The sequence below is a fragment of the Ceratosolen solmsi genome, unplaced genomic scaffold, assembly GCF_000503995.2.
Source record: "Ceratosolen solmsi marchali unplaced genomic scaffold, CerSol_1.0 scaffold1, whole genome shotgun sequence".
NCBI classification, from domain to species: domain Eukaryota; kingdom Metazoa; phylum Arthropoda; class Insecta; order Hymenoptera; family Agaonidae; genus Ceratosolen; species Ceratosolen solmsi.
The window spans coordinates 10,746,104-10,762,630 of record NW_011948415.1 but is presented as its reverse complement, the minus strand read 5'-3'; the positions used below and the strand labels follow the sequence as shown (position 1 = coordinate 10,762,630).

General features: G+C 39.3%; 1 protein-coding gene across 1 annotated transcript in view; it reads left to right on the top strand.

Moving 5' to 3' along the window:
• Window positions 1-16,527, top strand: part of cno (adherens junction formation factor afadin) — an 88,468-nt gene that overhangs the window by 19,863 nt on the left and 52,078 nt on the right. The window contains 3 exon segments of the mRNA XM_011495534.1: window positions 3,467-3,748; window positions 7,423-7,706; window positions 9,774-9,873. Coding sequence (XP_011493836.1) covers window positions 3,467-3,748; window positions 7,423-7,706; window positions 9,774-9,873 — 666 coding nt within the window.

Sequence of the window (16,527 nt, the reverse complement as noted above, 5' to 3'; positions counted from 1 at the left end):
TTAACACCGAAGTAGAACATTTATCGTTTGAAATATTTTAATAAGAAAGAATGCTTTTTCGCGTCGGAAGTTCTTATTAAATAAAAATTTAAAAGAAATTTCAAATTTCGACTAAAAATAGAAACATTCGGCAAGTATATTGATTTAGTGTTAGAACATTTTGACAAACGGGTTTAATAACATTTTCATGGAATGTCCTTACAATAGTGTCGTCTACTGAACCAAATATTTTCACCGTTTGTTTTTTGTGTCTTAATTTTAAATTAAATTATCACGAATTCGTATTAATATAAAATATTAATAACAAATTTTCATGTAAAAAAAATTTAATTCTTAATTGAGGAAGAAGACACCGTGGTAGGTCTCCAAGTAATTTCATTATAAACTTGTCAAAGTTCAATGAGATCTCGAAATTCAAAGGACACACGCTTTAAATTTCTCTTCCGTATATTGATTTCTTTAGCATTTTTTTTTATAATTACAGTAATAAAATATAATGGAAGAAAATTCGAACTAGTTAGAATAGCAATAGATTTAACTTCTTTTGAAAAATCAAATAAGAAATATTATTATGTAGTTTTTCATTTTTATTATATGTACGCCGTTTGTTGAAAGATTTTGCATTTATATTCATTCAAGTAAAAATAACAAGTTTGAAAGAAAGTTTGATACTTGATCTGTTAGTATTGAGTGCGATTAGTATTAAATTACTTTATTAAGATTATATTGATATAAAACCGGTTGGATAAAATAAAAAAAAACCGGTTGATATAAAACGAAGAAACCCTTTATTAAGATTGTTTTCAATGTTTTCTTTAACGTAAAGCCTCGACTTTCTTTCAAAATCCGAATAAATTATTGCACAATATGTTACTAACGTAAAAATACAAATTCAATTATTAATTGCGTATAGCTCTTGTAATAGCTGCTTTTCGATATTTAATTATTATAAAATAATAATAAGTTTTAACTTCGATACTTTTCATACTTATTATTTGGTCAGCTACCAATGTGTTAAAAATAGTAATTTCTATAACTTTCAAATTCAATTATATATATATATATATATATATGTTTATTTATAATTAATTGGTATTTAAATTTGAATTTACAAGCTTCAAATGAATGCCCTATAAACAATTGCTAATGAATAATCGCCAAGGATATTTAACTAAGTTCTTTCATTTATTTTGATTAAATAATAAGTTAATAATAACGTAATCAAATTTAGCCCATAAAGCGTTTATTAGAGTACTCGTTTCATTTGGTGTATGCACCATGTGTGTGTGTGTGCGTGCGTGTGTGTGTGTGTGTGTGTGTGTAGTTGTATTTATCTTTGTGCATCATTTAAAGTTTTTTACGGGAACTATTTTTATTAAGTGATATTAGCCTGATGGTGTTATATTTTTAGGAAACTCTTGAGAAGATATTCTCAGTTATAGATGAGTTTGAATTTAAAGTAACGTATACAGTATAATGAACACTAAATTTCTTTTTAATCTTAAATATTAAATGGACTTTATAAATATTACGTCTACGAATACGACGTGCTGGTTGAATTTTTGTCAATTTGAGCAGTAATTTCTTTAGTAAAGCAAAGTGGAGCTTAATAGTAAAGTGAAAGAAAGAAAGAAAGAAAGAAAGAAAGAAAGACAAAATAAAGTATTAGTCCATGAAAATTAATTGTTTATTTAAAAATTTTGTATACTTACTCATATTAATCTTATTATTAACGTTGCTTAAATCTGAATATCAATTGTGAATAAAAATACTTAATATTTATAATCTTTTTCAATTAAATTATTGTACTATATTTTGCACTACTATACTATTATTTTTGGTTTTCTTATATTTTATATAACAATATCTATATTTAATATTTTAGTATTAGTTAATTATTCCCATGTATCTATTAATCCTTATCAATCAAAAGTTCAATTCTTTATCAATTAATAATAATTAAGTTTTTACAATTGAAGGGAATTAAATAAAATTTATGTTTTTTTGTTTGCCAAAGCTTTGCAAATAACACAATGAAAGTCATATAGTTTGTCTATTACAATAAGTTAAATATAAATAATGTGCCGAGCAGCTGTTCTTAATTCGAATTATCGCAGTTGAAATATCGCATTTTTTCTCCAAAATAATGAGCTCCTTTTCTAAGTATTTCGAAATCTCCTAAATTATGAGTCTTATTAAATAATCAATAAAATTTTATATAATGACTAATTCATTTTAACGTCCATCAATAATTTTCTCGTATGTTTAATTTTCTTAACGATAACATTTTTTCGTTTTGTTTATCGGTTTTTACATTTGCCGTAACAGAATGTAAAAATATCGGCTTTTTTTTTCTTCAAAATTGACACGAATTGACGTGCATAAATAAAAGAAACACCAATGCAGCCTGTCTCCACTGAAATATTAAACATATTATTCAAATTATTACAATAAATAATTAACGATATATTTTGCCGTCGCTACACTTTTCTTTACATATTTCTTAATGCTAATATGCTCGTATTTTCGTAGAATACTAAATTATTGCAACGATATATCTCCGCATCTTTTCAATGCGCCCACGTATTCCAGTATATCTTGTAAGAACTACCTTAAGTTTCAAGTAACGCGTACAAATGACAGATTCTATTACATTTTGAATGATAAACTCTTTCTTTACAATTAATATCAATGCCAAACACAACATGTACGATCGCTAAATTACTGACGTTAGAATTCCACTCGTACCGAGTAATCTTTTGTAGCTTTTGACTTTCAAAATAGAATGAGTCATCGTACTTTATACGTACAAATTGACGCTCAAGGCTTAATTCGCTAAGTCCGCACTTCTTCATGAATAATAAATAATAACTTTATTCTACTTTTGAAAGTGAATGTACATTTCTAATTACATAATATAAGTGCAAAATGAAGTCTCTGCTCAATTATTCAGTGTCCTCTACTGAAATAGCAGAACGACTGCATTTCCCACTTTCAAAGATATATATATATATATATTCGGAATTCGGAACAGCGGTGGTGTAAGAGATACGCTAATGCATAGTTATAAGGATACTTTATTTATTTAGTCCGGTGACAATTAGAAACTTCCCCTTAACCTCGAAGATTGCGTGCATTCGTTGAATGATGAATCATGGAATCGCTCGAGAACGCGAGCAAAAGTGCAATGACAGGAAATGCTACTTATTTGACGCCAAGCTGCTAATAATAACAGCACAACTACCATGCCGCTAGTTACAAAATAATAATAATAATAATAATAATAATAATAATAATAATAATAATAATAGTAATAATAATAAGTAGTAACGGCAAAACGAACGATCAATAAACAAACAACAACGACAGCTCTAATAAGAACAATAATCAATAATCAATGATAAATAATATATAATAATGATGATGATGATGATGGTGATGATGACGATATTTCTTTCTTGCGCAGAGGAGCGTAAGCTCGGCTTGGAGGAGAAGCCACTGCTGGTGCAGCTAAATTGGCATATAGACGACCGCGAGGGACGTTTCCTACTGCGACGCATCGATGACAAGACGAATGCCCAGGGCGTCGGTTTCGCCGAGGCCTCGAGCTTTCGGCGCAAGCTCAGCAAACGCGAGAAGAAGCAGATGAAGAAGCAGGAGAAGCTCGGCAGACTGAAGAGCGCGGGCGAGCAGGACGAGAATGCCGCGCCTGTGGATCAGAATGGCGTAGCCGAAAAACTCTACACAGGTGAGTCATCGACATATCGTATGGGATAGTTATCTCGGGGGGCCTCGAGTTACTTATCTTATCTGGCCTCAGCGATAAGAGGACGGCCAACGCGTGCCGCCTCTTGGGCCTCTTTGCGCGTCTCTTTATCTCTCACCAGCTAAACAACAAAATCTACACCTTGCAGAAATATGAAGAACGTGCGAGTTGTTGTTGTTTCGTAATCCGAGCTCGTCTTCGCTTAAAATCAGATGCTTTCGATTATTGACAAATGTTTCTTCGATTGGCGGCCCTTAAGGGCCTGACGACTGACAAAATCGAAGCGACTGGCAAGTGGCTATGAAAAAGAGTAAGGAGCAACGGTCCGTTTGTTTCACCTGTGCGCCATATTTTTTTTTTTTTTTTTTTTTTTTTTTTTTTTTTTTTTTTTTTTTTTTTTTTCACAATTGACGAATAGTTTGTATTTGTCGCACAGACCTCTAAAGAGACTTACAAAACGTACACTTAGGGAGAGGTATGCGCGTGCGCGTAGCGAGTGGCCGAGCCGCGATCGCGCGCCAGGAATAATTTTCATAATAATCGCGATCCTTTACTTTTCTAACTAATAATGCAACTCGTCGAGTTTCCGCTACAATCGTTGCTGCTGTACCGTGTGCGGCATAGTATTGCCGACGACCTATTTATCAAAAAATAAATCGGTAAAAATCAAGCGGTCGTAACTGTATAATCGCGGTCGTTGGCTTATATTAACGGTGGCCTAACAGTGATTTAAATTAATGATACGCCGATCGCCGGATTGACGTACGTTTCGCTTATTCGGATCGGAAGCTGATGATTTTATCGCAAATGACTCGCGAACTTTTCCAATACCTTGTAAATTGTTAATGCAGCTAGTTTCAGTCTCTCAGCCATTTATAATTTCGTATTCGTAACTCTCGCAGCTTTTACCGTTTGCCGTTCGTTTCGAGTCTATCGGCGACTAAACACGCTACTTCCGTTCCAATTTTCATAAAAAAAAAAAAAACTATAATTACATCCAACTGTTTGATAGTGCTCTTAAATATTTTAATAAGTAACTTCGACTCTCATCAGCGTTTGTTTGGTTTTTTTTACCTTTTAAACATTTACAATCTATTATGGAGGAGAAAAAATCGCAAAGCCCCATTCAAACACTAATCAATCGTTGAAAGGTGTCATTTAACGAGAAGGATCTCACGCAACCGTCACATTTCCCGCAGATCCACTGTACGAGTTTGCTAAAAGTCTATCAAATCCTGAAATTAAAAAGGTATCGATCCTCTATAGAAGTCGTTGAAAGGGCGATTCGCGTAAATAAAGGGATATAGAAATGAAATGGGAAAAAAAGAAGTGCGAACGTCATCTTGTCACGCGAAAACCATAATGTACGACCTGTTATCGAGCCTGTCTCTATTTACCGAGAGTGACTGAGTGAGTAAGTGAGTGAGTGAGTGAGTGAGTGAGTGAGTGAGTGAGTGAGTGAGTGAGCCCGCTTCAAACATCCCAGTACAGAAGATTCGTTCGTATTTAGCGCCTCGTTTCAATTCCTCGTGCTCGATCCTTTCAAACGCCTCGGTTTCATCGACCATTGTCAAATGTCGCGGAGCGATATCGCCTCGAAGGACGCGAAGGTCGACGACGAGGGCGAGGGTGACGGCCAGCAGCCGCCCCGGATACGATAATCAAAGCCGAGCGCCGCGAGGGAGCATCGATTAGCCGGCTCGCGGTTGCCAGGAGCCCTCGGCCTTAGCTCGCGTCGAATCGATAATTTCGTAATCGCCGGGGTGGCGGCGCTGCGCCAGGTGGGGCCGAAGGCGACAGGGCAGACAAGCGACACGAGACCGACCGAGCAGCCGTCGATCAGCGGCGAACTTTGCAGCATCGGCATCCATCCAACCATTCACATTTCCGAGTCGACTTAATCTTGGAATCCGCGGGCGCTTGAGCGTTTGGGGAGATGGACAGGGGCCGGATTGTCCAGCGATCTTATGATACGCGAGCGAGATGCCCGATCGGATTAGCAATTTCTCACCTGTGAATTTATAGGTGCTCGTGCTCGCTCGCGTGCCAAATTTACGTTAGGGCTGATGCGCGGCCGCAACTGACGCGGAGATAATGAGCTTTCGATGATTGGCCGATGGGAGAGGAAGGGCTAAGGAATAGATCAACTGTCATCGTCCTTGTCTGGCTTTGGATTCGTCGACCGATTAGCTAGCAGCTTTACTTTTCAAACTCTTCTTCTTCTCCTCTTTCGTTTATCCCTTGTTCCGAAACGAATCTCTTTTTTTGCAATATTATATCCCGTATTCTAAGACGAGCTTTAACACCGAGTTAATTATTAAAAACAAAACACAACGATTTATAATTAATATGCTTAGAAACAATTTACATATTTTTATAATAAATTAAACGAGATCATTGATTGGTTCACCGGATATTGCAATCGGCTACCATCGAAGCATATCATTCGATATTCAACTGCTTCGAGATGTTTAAATATTTAAATATTTAAAATTTACAATATTATTCAATACATAGATTTTAAATGTTAATTGCTCTTGCTCTTAGGATAAAAAAGGCTTATTAATATTGTCGATTATGATTGCGCAATACGCACGCTTTCATTAATATCTCGAAATCCTTGACAATTATAAGGGTGTGACAAGCATCAGTCTCGTTATCAATTTTTATTTAACAATGTATTTAAAAATTATGAAATTTACATTATTCAAGCTTTGTTGATTGAAATAATTTTGATGAATTTTCATAAAATGTTTTTATGAAATCTTATGTCCCTCGGCATGTACAAAATTAACGTAGATTATTCAAATTATTACGTAAATTAAGTGCATTATGCATTAGTAGAGCAGTAACTATGATCTTACTAATTTTTTTATAAAACAGAATTATTAATTAATTATTTATGGTTCACAATTTTCGTGTACATTTGCAGATTATGTTTGAAAATTTCTCTACCTAACATTTAACATATACATAATTGTAGGTAAATAAATTTTACCTATTTTTAAGCGCACACACAGAACACACGTATCCGCGCTTTTACATTGTTAATAACGTACGATAATTTTACGTAGTAAGTGCACTGTGTATGAAATAAAACCCGAGCTTGGTTAACTAAACTAACGTGTAATGTTGCCACGCAACAAAAAGGACTTATGTAATATTTGTTTTTCTTTTTGAGAATATCATTGTAAAAAATGTAAAAACGTAGTTACATCCAAGAACGCGAGGGTGATTATCAGTAAAAATATATTTAAATCCTCGGGCCCGAGTACAGAAATTATTATAATATATAGATTATAATTGTACATTGAATTGTATATTCAAGTACGCCAACGACAGGTCTGGTATAATATTTGCTTAATCCGACCATATGAAAATTATAATAAAGTCACGAAAATGTGAAACGAAGCGGCGAGATCCTCGATTGCACGACACGTCCACGAGCCAATAAACAATAGTTTTTTCGTAATCGTTGTATCGACGTATGCGCATGCGCAACATTCGTAAGGCGAAAATTGCCTCCGCCCCCGGTCCCGAATGACGAAAATAGTCTGACTGTTCTAACGGGATAGCAGCTCAACGAAGCCGAAAAATTGCGCGAGATTAAGAGCGAATCGCCGAAGCAGCTTTGACAGTGCGTTCGATCATTACAGAGCTGCCGGAAACGAGCTTCACACGCAGCATCTCGAATCCTGAGGCAGTGATGAGGCGGCGCCGGCAGCAAAAGCTCGAGCGCAAGCTCCAGCAGTTCCGGAGCAAGGATGGCGGTCCGGATACCGGCGGTACTCTCAAGATATACGGCGAGGCGCTCTGCAAGGACGTCCCATACAAGACGCTCCTGCTCAGTATCCGAGACTCGGCCGCCCAGGTCGTGAGGGAGATGCTCGCCAAGTATGGCCTTGAGAAGGTCGACCCCCAGCAGTATTGTCTCGTGCAGGTGAGTGGCGATGTATTTGCTACGTATATTCGCGGGTGGATGGGAGCCGATGTTCAGAACTGGATATAAAAATAATTGGAAGGAAATCAGCGCCGATTGCCCCTACTATACCCTCCCCCCTCCAAATTATACAGTGATTTATCTACCTCTCCTCCCATCACCCCAATCGCCGATTTTTATATAATAAAGAAGCGTGATACTATTAGCTTTAATAATTCAGACAATTACAACACTCCTCCCTTTATTTCACTTGGGACGTGCAATAATTATGCGAATAATATACAGATTGGCTCGCAATATTATTAATTCGGGGGCCCCGACCGCGCATTTTCATACTTCAAATTTTCATCGCTTATTAACGTCCAGTGCCTCGATATTACAACAGTTACTCGGAAGACTGGAAAAGTAAATAAAAAATTTGCTTCCGCATATCTTGATAATAACACACACGCGCACGCACGCACGCACTCGCGACCGCTCATTATGCAGCACTTATAAAGCATTGTGGAGAGCTCCTCATTACGTAAAGAAAAACGTCGGAAATTTTGTATTTTCTCCCAAGTATGACGTATAGCGACAGTCGAGAGTTTATTATAGCGAGTTTATTATACCCAACTGTTTAACGAATGCACGGCCATTTCCTTCGACTCGATCCTTCAAAACTTCACGAAGAGAATCACGATTGTCCACGTGAGTTAACAATCGCCGAATAGGACGAAACGGATTGCTCGGTATTCTCGCTTCATGGCCCAGTAATTAATTAACTCGGAGCCTTGTCCGAGCATTCTGCTTCCGATCAATTACCACTAAGCAGACGTTACAACGGGTAGCCGAATTATTCATGCGCGCCAACCGCGCACCACGCACCCCCCCCCCCCCCCCCCATCGTCTCCGTGATCAAAAGAGCCGGACAATCAAGCTAATCGAGCATCAGCTACCGGCTAATTTGCGCAATCCGAGTTCAATATACGTGAGGCGAGAGCGAGCGCGAGGAATAGCCGACGACTTTGACTCGCGCTAACCCGCGAATCTCCCGCGCTCCACTCCTCCACTCCCCCGCCCACGCACAACGATGCGCGCCGTCGTCACGCTCGATAAGGCAGTAACGAAAGCCCCGGCCGGCAATCTCGAGATGCTCGTGGTGTTGTCGGTAATGCGGACAGCAGCGCGGCTGTTTATGAGAAAACGCTCGGGAGGAAAGGCGAAATGTCCAGGCGGATGTCATCGACGCGCTTTCCCTCTATTTTCTGAAATTTTTGGCGAGTCCGGCGCTCGAACTCCAAAACCTTCCAATGTTTCTCGACTCGGTGCCTTTACCGCCGATATCCCGTCACTTTTATTTCATTCTAATGGAACGCAATTATCGGCGTTGCGTTCAAAATTTCGCGCGTGATCTTTTACGAATGATATTTCTGCTTTCTCTCTCTCTCTCTCTCTCTCCCTCTCTCTCTCTCTCTCTCTCTCTCACTTGACGTTCCTCCGACGCGTAGGGGCACGAAATACCCGGCATTGATGTTCCGCTCGCGCGACATAAAAGTTATTGATCTCGTCACCACGGAGTGTACAATGAATGCAAAGTATACCTTAACGGACGGTGCGTGGAACAAATGGATTCGCCTAAAAATTCGCCGAATGAGAGGAAACGGAGATTGTTGATGCATGGGGAGGATTTTCCAAAATTCAAGTACAACTGTACGTGAAAATCGGCAGGAGGAGAAATTCAAAGTGTACGATAGTAGCGTTCGTTATCACTGATTGGAGAGCTGCGTGCATTATATATTCCGTCGAAGGAGCAAAGGATATCGTACGTAATTATAGAGAAAGATGTTGATTTTTAATGGGGCACAGCGGATAAATAGGCGAAAAATCTTGGCCGCCAGCCAAATTCGATTTGCAAATAAATGGAAGTAACTCCGGTAATACGAGATTTTCCTCATCTTCTTTCAGCATTACGCCTTTTTACATTCTCATTGGTCTAGCATATCCATATTCGCGCTCTCCTCTCGAAAAATTACGGGCGCAGAATTAACGACCTCTTTTTTTTTTATGTTTCACTCTGATTCCCAGGTCAACGGAGAGAATGCGAGCGGAAATGCACATCAGGAATACATTCTCGACGATGACGAGTGTCCGTTGGCAATTCTCATGAACCATCCGTCCACACGAGGTGAGTCATCGCTCTGTTTATGATTTTCTTTTTTTTTTTTCAATTTAAGACGGAATGTTACGTATAATGTGGGACGATCGTATGCACCGATGAAAAATAGTGTGCGAGCGCTTCTAATCGATTGACGTTGGGACTTGCGCGTGGCATTTTTTGCAATTACGTGGGCCCATTTTCGAGCGTAGCACTAAGCAACGCGATAAGCAACGCGATGATAGTCCCGAGTTTTATTTACACACTTAATACTCGATCGTTTGTCACTGGATTAAACGACTTTGACGATTATTGACCTCATCGCCTAATCTAATCAATTACACTGCTATATACAATACGAGTGTCCATTTGTAATTGAATTAAAAGCCAAATATGCTTTAATTCTTTAATCAAGAGCTCCATTTATTTTAGCATTATTAATTAATTGACCGATGATTAACTGATTCAATAAACAATGGCGTGAATTTTACTTTCATGGATAATGGCGATACAAGAGGGTTTAAATGCAAATTATACTAATATACCGACAAATATACGGCATTATTCATGCAGAATTTTCTATAACTTGTCTTCATATATTTGTCCTAATATGCTTTGTCATCATAATTATCCTCTGATTACATTCCCCATTAACTATCTTAATTAATAGGGATGCGATGTATATATATATATATATATATATATATATATATATATATATAACATATCCTGCTTCGAATAATAAATTTTCATACCGAGTTGCTTACATATAATATAAAGCCAAAGTGACTTCTCACTCATCCAATTATATAGTAGTACAAACGTCTTATTAAACATGAAAACGTCTTGTATAATCAGCGCTACATCAGCATTAATGTATCTGAGAATTATGTGCAAACTGTTTGAAGAATTCGCACACCCATGATTATGTTGAACTTTATTTAATCGTTGGTGTTGCAAATAAAATGAAAACTTTAACATTTAGCTTGGTAGGAAAGTACGACTGGAAGCGTGAATTTTACGCGAAACATGTACTTGCAATAAGAAATTTATTTCCATCCGCTAGATTTGCATAATCCATAATGATCCATAATAATTGAAATAATTGAAAATCGTTAATTTATGCAATATAACGTCAATCCATATTCACCAGCGATCAATATTATTAATTTATCATGATGATCTCGTGAAGCGCATAATTTTCACAATAAGTGCATATTTCGTTAGTGAGCAAAACTTTGGTGCGAGTAGGTAAAAGATTAGTCGGTGGGGCCCCCGATACGTCCCATTATAACGACGGGACATTTATTTGTCCTTTTTGCTTTACCCTGATGACGCGCGCCATTACCCAACGACATGGAGGAGAAATTTACGAAAGGCTTTACTTACATATATATATATATATATATATATATATATATAGCTTCTGAGAGAGTTGGCCCACTATGTCCGTGAAGCCCGTTAAAGATTTCGCGTCAACTGCCGCAGATTCACCCTGGACCTCTCCCTACGGAAATGAAACATTCAATTAAATTCGAGCGGGGGTGGCTGGCAGTGCGCATAATTAAGTTTGTCGCGCGGATCGATGAGAATACCAACGGCTGTCGGCATTTCACTGGGCACTCCCGCTCTTCGCGAAATTTGAATTTTCAAACCTACCTAACAAGGCTTGCAACTTTCACTCACTTTTCACTTACGCCCGTTTCATCCAGCGAAGAGAAAGATACGCGTGACATAACCAATTGCAAAGCTCTCGGACCACCACACCGACTCGTCGTCGATTCGCCATCGACTTCTCTTACCGTATGTGGATGACAAACGGCACTGTGATTCGACGACAAAGTCGGAATTAGTTGCTCAAGCGCAAGTGAGATATAGGATTACGACCACGCGAGGCTGAGAGGGAGTGAGAGAAAAGTCCGAAACTAATGCAATCCAGTCGGACGGATTACCGCAAGACCACGCCCCGAAAATATTCGGTTACCCTCGGTTTTTCCACATTTTCAAGAAAATTACCTCTAATGAATTAATTTAAATGCATTAGCTATTGTATTTGGAGCTCAGGTGTAACAAGCGCACTTTCCCACCAAAGTCAAATACCATTCCGTTGATAAATTTTCCTAATTGAAATTATCCTTTTTGCATCTATCGGGTCCATTGATTAAAACTTGTACGATTAGTTAGCTCATCCGATTTATCCTTTATTTGCGTCGTTTTTATTCCAGGGAAATTTCCTAACTCCTGCATCATACGCCTAGTACAGAGGAGAAAAAACCTTGTTACACAGGCAATTATAAATTTTCCCGTAATTCAAGCTTTAATTTTGACAACCATTCGTATACATTTGCCAACGAACACTACTGGTATTTCGTTGAAAAATCACGATTCGTTTGATAATTTTTTATCTCGCTGTTTGCATTTGCATTATGCTTATTCAGTACCGAGCAGAAAAAAGACAGAGGTTTCACGGAAAGTAGAAAAGACTGCATCGGGTTATTTTATAAAAGCGAACATTATATGTATTCTCTGAAAAACGTCGAGTAAGTTATTCGCGGACGTGTAATTTGAATTTTCGAGATGATAAAAGAGAGCGAATAACAGGGATTCGAGGGCAGAGTTGTAAACGTAATCAGAGGCTCATTCATCTCTTTCCTCTTCTCACAATCGCGACTCGCATTAGTATTTGCATTATTTTCTCGGCCCTTTCCATTCGAACGATACAATCGAAAAGTCCTCGTCGCTTAAGAGGCTCTCAAGCTCGCTCCACTCTCGAGCGAATTTCCCCGGCCGGTGAATTAAAAGCTCAACCCGATCATTTACGGGCCAAAACCCACGGAGTCCTAATTTTAACTAACTTCTTAGGGAAATTAGAGACCGTATTTTATTATTACTCCCCACCAGACGTCACACAATGGCAATAAATACCGAAGAGCGCTATTGTAAATGCATCCCCAAAAATTATCGCTCACTATTTCAGTGGCGGTCTCTCGCGGCAAATTCCGACCCTCCAGCGCTGAAAACACTAAGTACCCTTCGTATTCACACCGTTCGAGTACTCCCGCCGAAAGATCACCCCAGAATTTCCCCAGGACAGCGGAGCCTTCATCTACCGCCTAAGCCCCGATATTCAGCGTATAACAACAACAACAACAACAACAACAACAACAACAACACCCCCCCTCCCACACACAAATCATCCTCCTCCTGCTCCACCATATCTCACCCACCCGCTATCTTCCTTCAAACGCCAATATTGACGAACAGCCATCCGTGACTTAATGAGAATACCACAGCCGGTGATCCGCTCGACGTAATCCTTCCATCCCCACCCGACTCCCGTACCGCCACGTGATGTCAATTTATCCACGAGTCCGGATGCGCCTAGTTCCATTGACTCTACTCGCCATTACTACTTTCATACCGATTTGCCAATATCTGGTGCACTGCGAAGGAACGGGATCGTCTTATACTTATACAATCTTACACTCTCTTCACTTTAATTCACAGCAACGCTCCTTCACGGTCTTTTCTCCTCTTGTATTTTATCTATTTTTTTCTTCTGTTTTTTTATTATAGCGCGCAAAACGCCGTCTGAAAATGGAAATTCAGTGTTTACATTGGCTGGCGTTATACATTTCGAGCTACTAGCTTCCTCCGCTGCGACTTGATTAAGTTTTCAATTTAATTTGAACATCTCTTGGAATTTTCTTCCTTTTTAAACCCCCCCCCCCCAACCCAACCCACCCACGAACCCCGTTGTATGTCTCTTTTCTTGAAGAATTTCCTTCTTTATGAAACTTTGTTCGTTTTCCTGCTACAACTTTCTTTTTTTAATTCCCGAGCTTTTTGCACTTTTGCTTTGGTCATAGGATGAGAAAAGAATTTCAAGAAATATATAAATTCTAATTTAACGAGAAATTATTATTGAACGAGAAATAATTATTGAAAATGGTGTTGTCGTGTCGTCATTGTCATCATACAGTAATATCGATGGTATTATGGATAAAGGAAAACAAATTTTACAAATTTTAATGTTTATCTTCGTTCCTAAGCTCAAATAGATTATTCGTAATTGTTAATCCAACTCAATTGTCATAAATAGAGTTTTTATTTCAAGGCTCTTTCAACTTTTTTTCTTCATTCTTTTTTTCTTCTTTTTTTTTTTTATCAATTATTAACGAAGATCGTTACCTTGTTAATATGAAAATGAAAATGAATAATCTTTAAAATATTAATCCACTATCAACACCATTAGCTTATGAGTTCTAACTAATAATAAATTAAGTCATTAAACAAAGAATCATTAAGTTCTCATTATATTAGCAAGCAACTAATTAGAGTGTAATGACTTTTAATTGAATAGCCATTTAATCGCTTAATATACGAGCACTTTCAACATCGATAAAAATCTTGAAACCATCATCCTCATACTTAATATTCATCGGTAAATAAAAGCGCTCGAGCTTATGATTATAAAAATAATAAAACGAATAAATAAACGAGCAAATGTGTACATTTTTCAGAAATACTTTACGATCATTAGAGTATGGCGATAAAGATAATTATTCAACATGATATGCCTATGCCGATGGGCATTTATAATGATCAATAATATATATATATATATATATATATATATATATATATATATATATATATAGACAGTAGTTCTAGCATTCGAAATATAAGATAGCAGAATGAAATACCCATAAGTTATAAAAATGTCAGATTGTATATCTAAATCGATTCTTCTAAATTCCGAATTCATGCAACGACTCCGCAGTACGTACTTGCCTACTACTCTATAGTGTGTCAAAAATTATAATGTGGATTATCGTCTAAATCTCAGAGATGCTTTAAACAAATTTAAAAAAAAAAAAAAATACTAAACAAAAAACAAAACAAAAAAAAAACAAAGAAAAACGTGATCGGCGCTCGCAAACTCCTCAACCCTATACCCGTAACAGCTATAAGAAGCTTAAATGTCAATTCCCAAGCACATAATTCGATAAGAGAGAAAGGTAATCATTGTGAAAGAGCGAAAGAACGAGGCACGTATTTACGTCATCGCTCACCACGCTCCCTTATTCAATAATCAGACACGCGGAAGAGTTTTCAATTCGCGTTATCAGTGGCGCCCAAGTCGATAAGGAGCGCCCCGCTTTCGTAGCCCGACACTCCCCCGCTATCTCATAAACATGTCTCGGGGGGGGGGGGGGGGGGGGGGGGACTCCTTTTCGAGAGCCGCGCGATATCATTTTCTCCGCTCGCACGATCCAAGCATTACGAATGAAGAAAGCTACCGGCAAGGCACCTCGAATGCCCGGCCCCTTTCCCTGCCCACCACCACCACTCGCTACCGTCACCGTAACCACCACCGCCACCGCCACCGTCACCACCACCGCCACCGCCACTGTCACCACCACCGCCACCGCCACTGTCACCACCACCGCCACCGCCACTGTCACCACCACCGCCACCGCCACTGTCACCACCACCGCCACCGCCACCGTCACCACCACCGTCACCACCACCGCCACCGTCACCACCACCACCACCACCACCACCAACCACCAACCACCACCACCAACCACCTCCACCAACCACCTCCACCAACCACCAACCACCACCACCACCACCACCAACCATCACCACCCCATCCACAGGAACTATCGACCTACTGCCCTTTTAATCAAGATCTCATCTCAGGCTGCTCCGTGCTGAGATCCATACCGTGACATAGTGATAGTGAGCTCACGCGAGCGCGAAAATCGATTCCACGGCTATTTGCACCCATACACTGGGGCGCGCGCGCCCGCGCGCATAATACACGTATTTACGAATGTGAGCGGTTGACCCCTTTCGCTCGTCACCGATTCAATGTAAATTTTACGATACAATGCAATCCCATTTGGCGGCTAGTGTGTACGGATTGTGTTCCGAGCCACCACCCTGCTATCTTTATCTCTATCCACTCGAGACGGGAGTCGTCCGAAGGACACAATATGTCTTCTAAGTACATGTAGCCTAGGCATTATACCGAGAATAAGAGAGAAGCAAAGTAGTAGGGGAGTGCTCTAAATTCTCTGTTCATTGTGAAATAAAAACAGAGCGTCTAGGACGACGGGTGGAGCTTGTCGGGAGGATTGGGGTGGCGGGGAGGGGGGTTGGCAATGTTCGATTCCCGCAAGAGCCACTCACGCCATCGGGAGTAAGTGAAATTTTCCCGGACGTTCATTTTGGTTATTCAGAGTGTTGCGGAAGCGGGGCTCTCGACGACCGTAGCCAATCGCCGATAAAAGCGACCACGCGATTCAGCCACCAAGCCCAATCTCTTTCGCCGAGATAACGCTAAGCGGGACAAGGAAAAGAGCTTGAACAAAATTCAGCTAATTGATCCTTCAAACTCGCTCCCGTCGTTCCCCACATTCATATTCATTGTACTTCAAGTGAAAGATGAACGCGCGATCGCAAACAACAAAAGCTCCTCCACCTTCCTCGTCTCCGTGTACGTCACAGAGAATATTATTCGAAAGCCCAGAACTGTCCATCTCAAACATACATTCGCATCCTCTGTCCCGACGCTCGTACAGCACCCTCCAACATTGTCCATTACCCATCCATGGAGGAGAAGTGTTGATGAGTATCGTCGAGATCTGTCGCTGAATGGATATTGCGACCTGG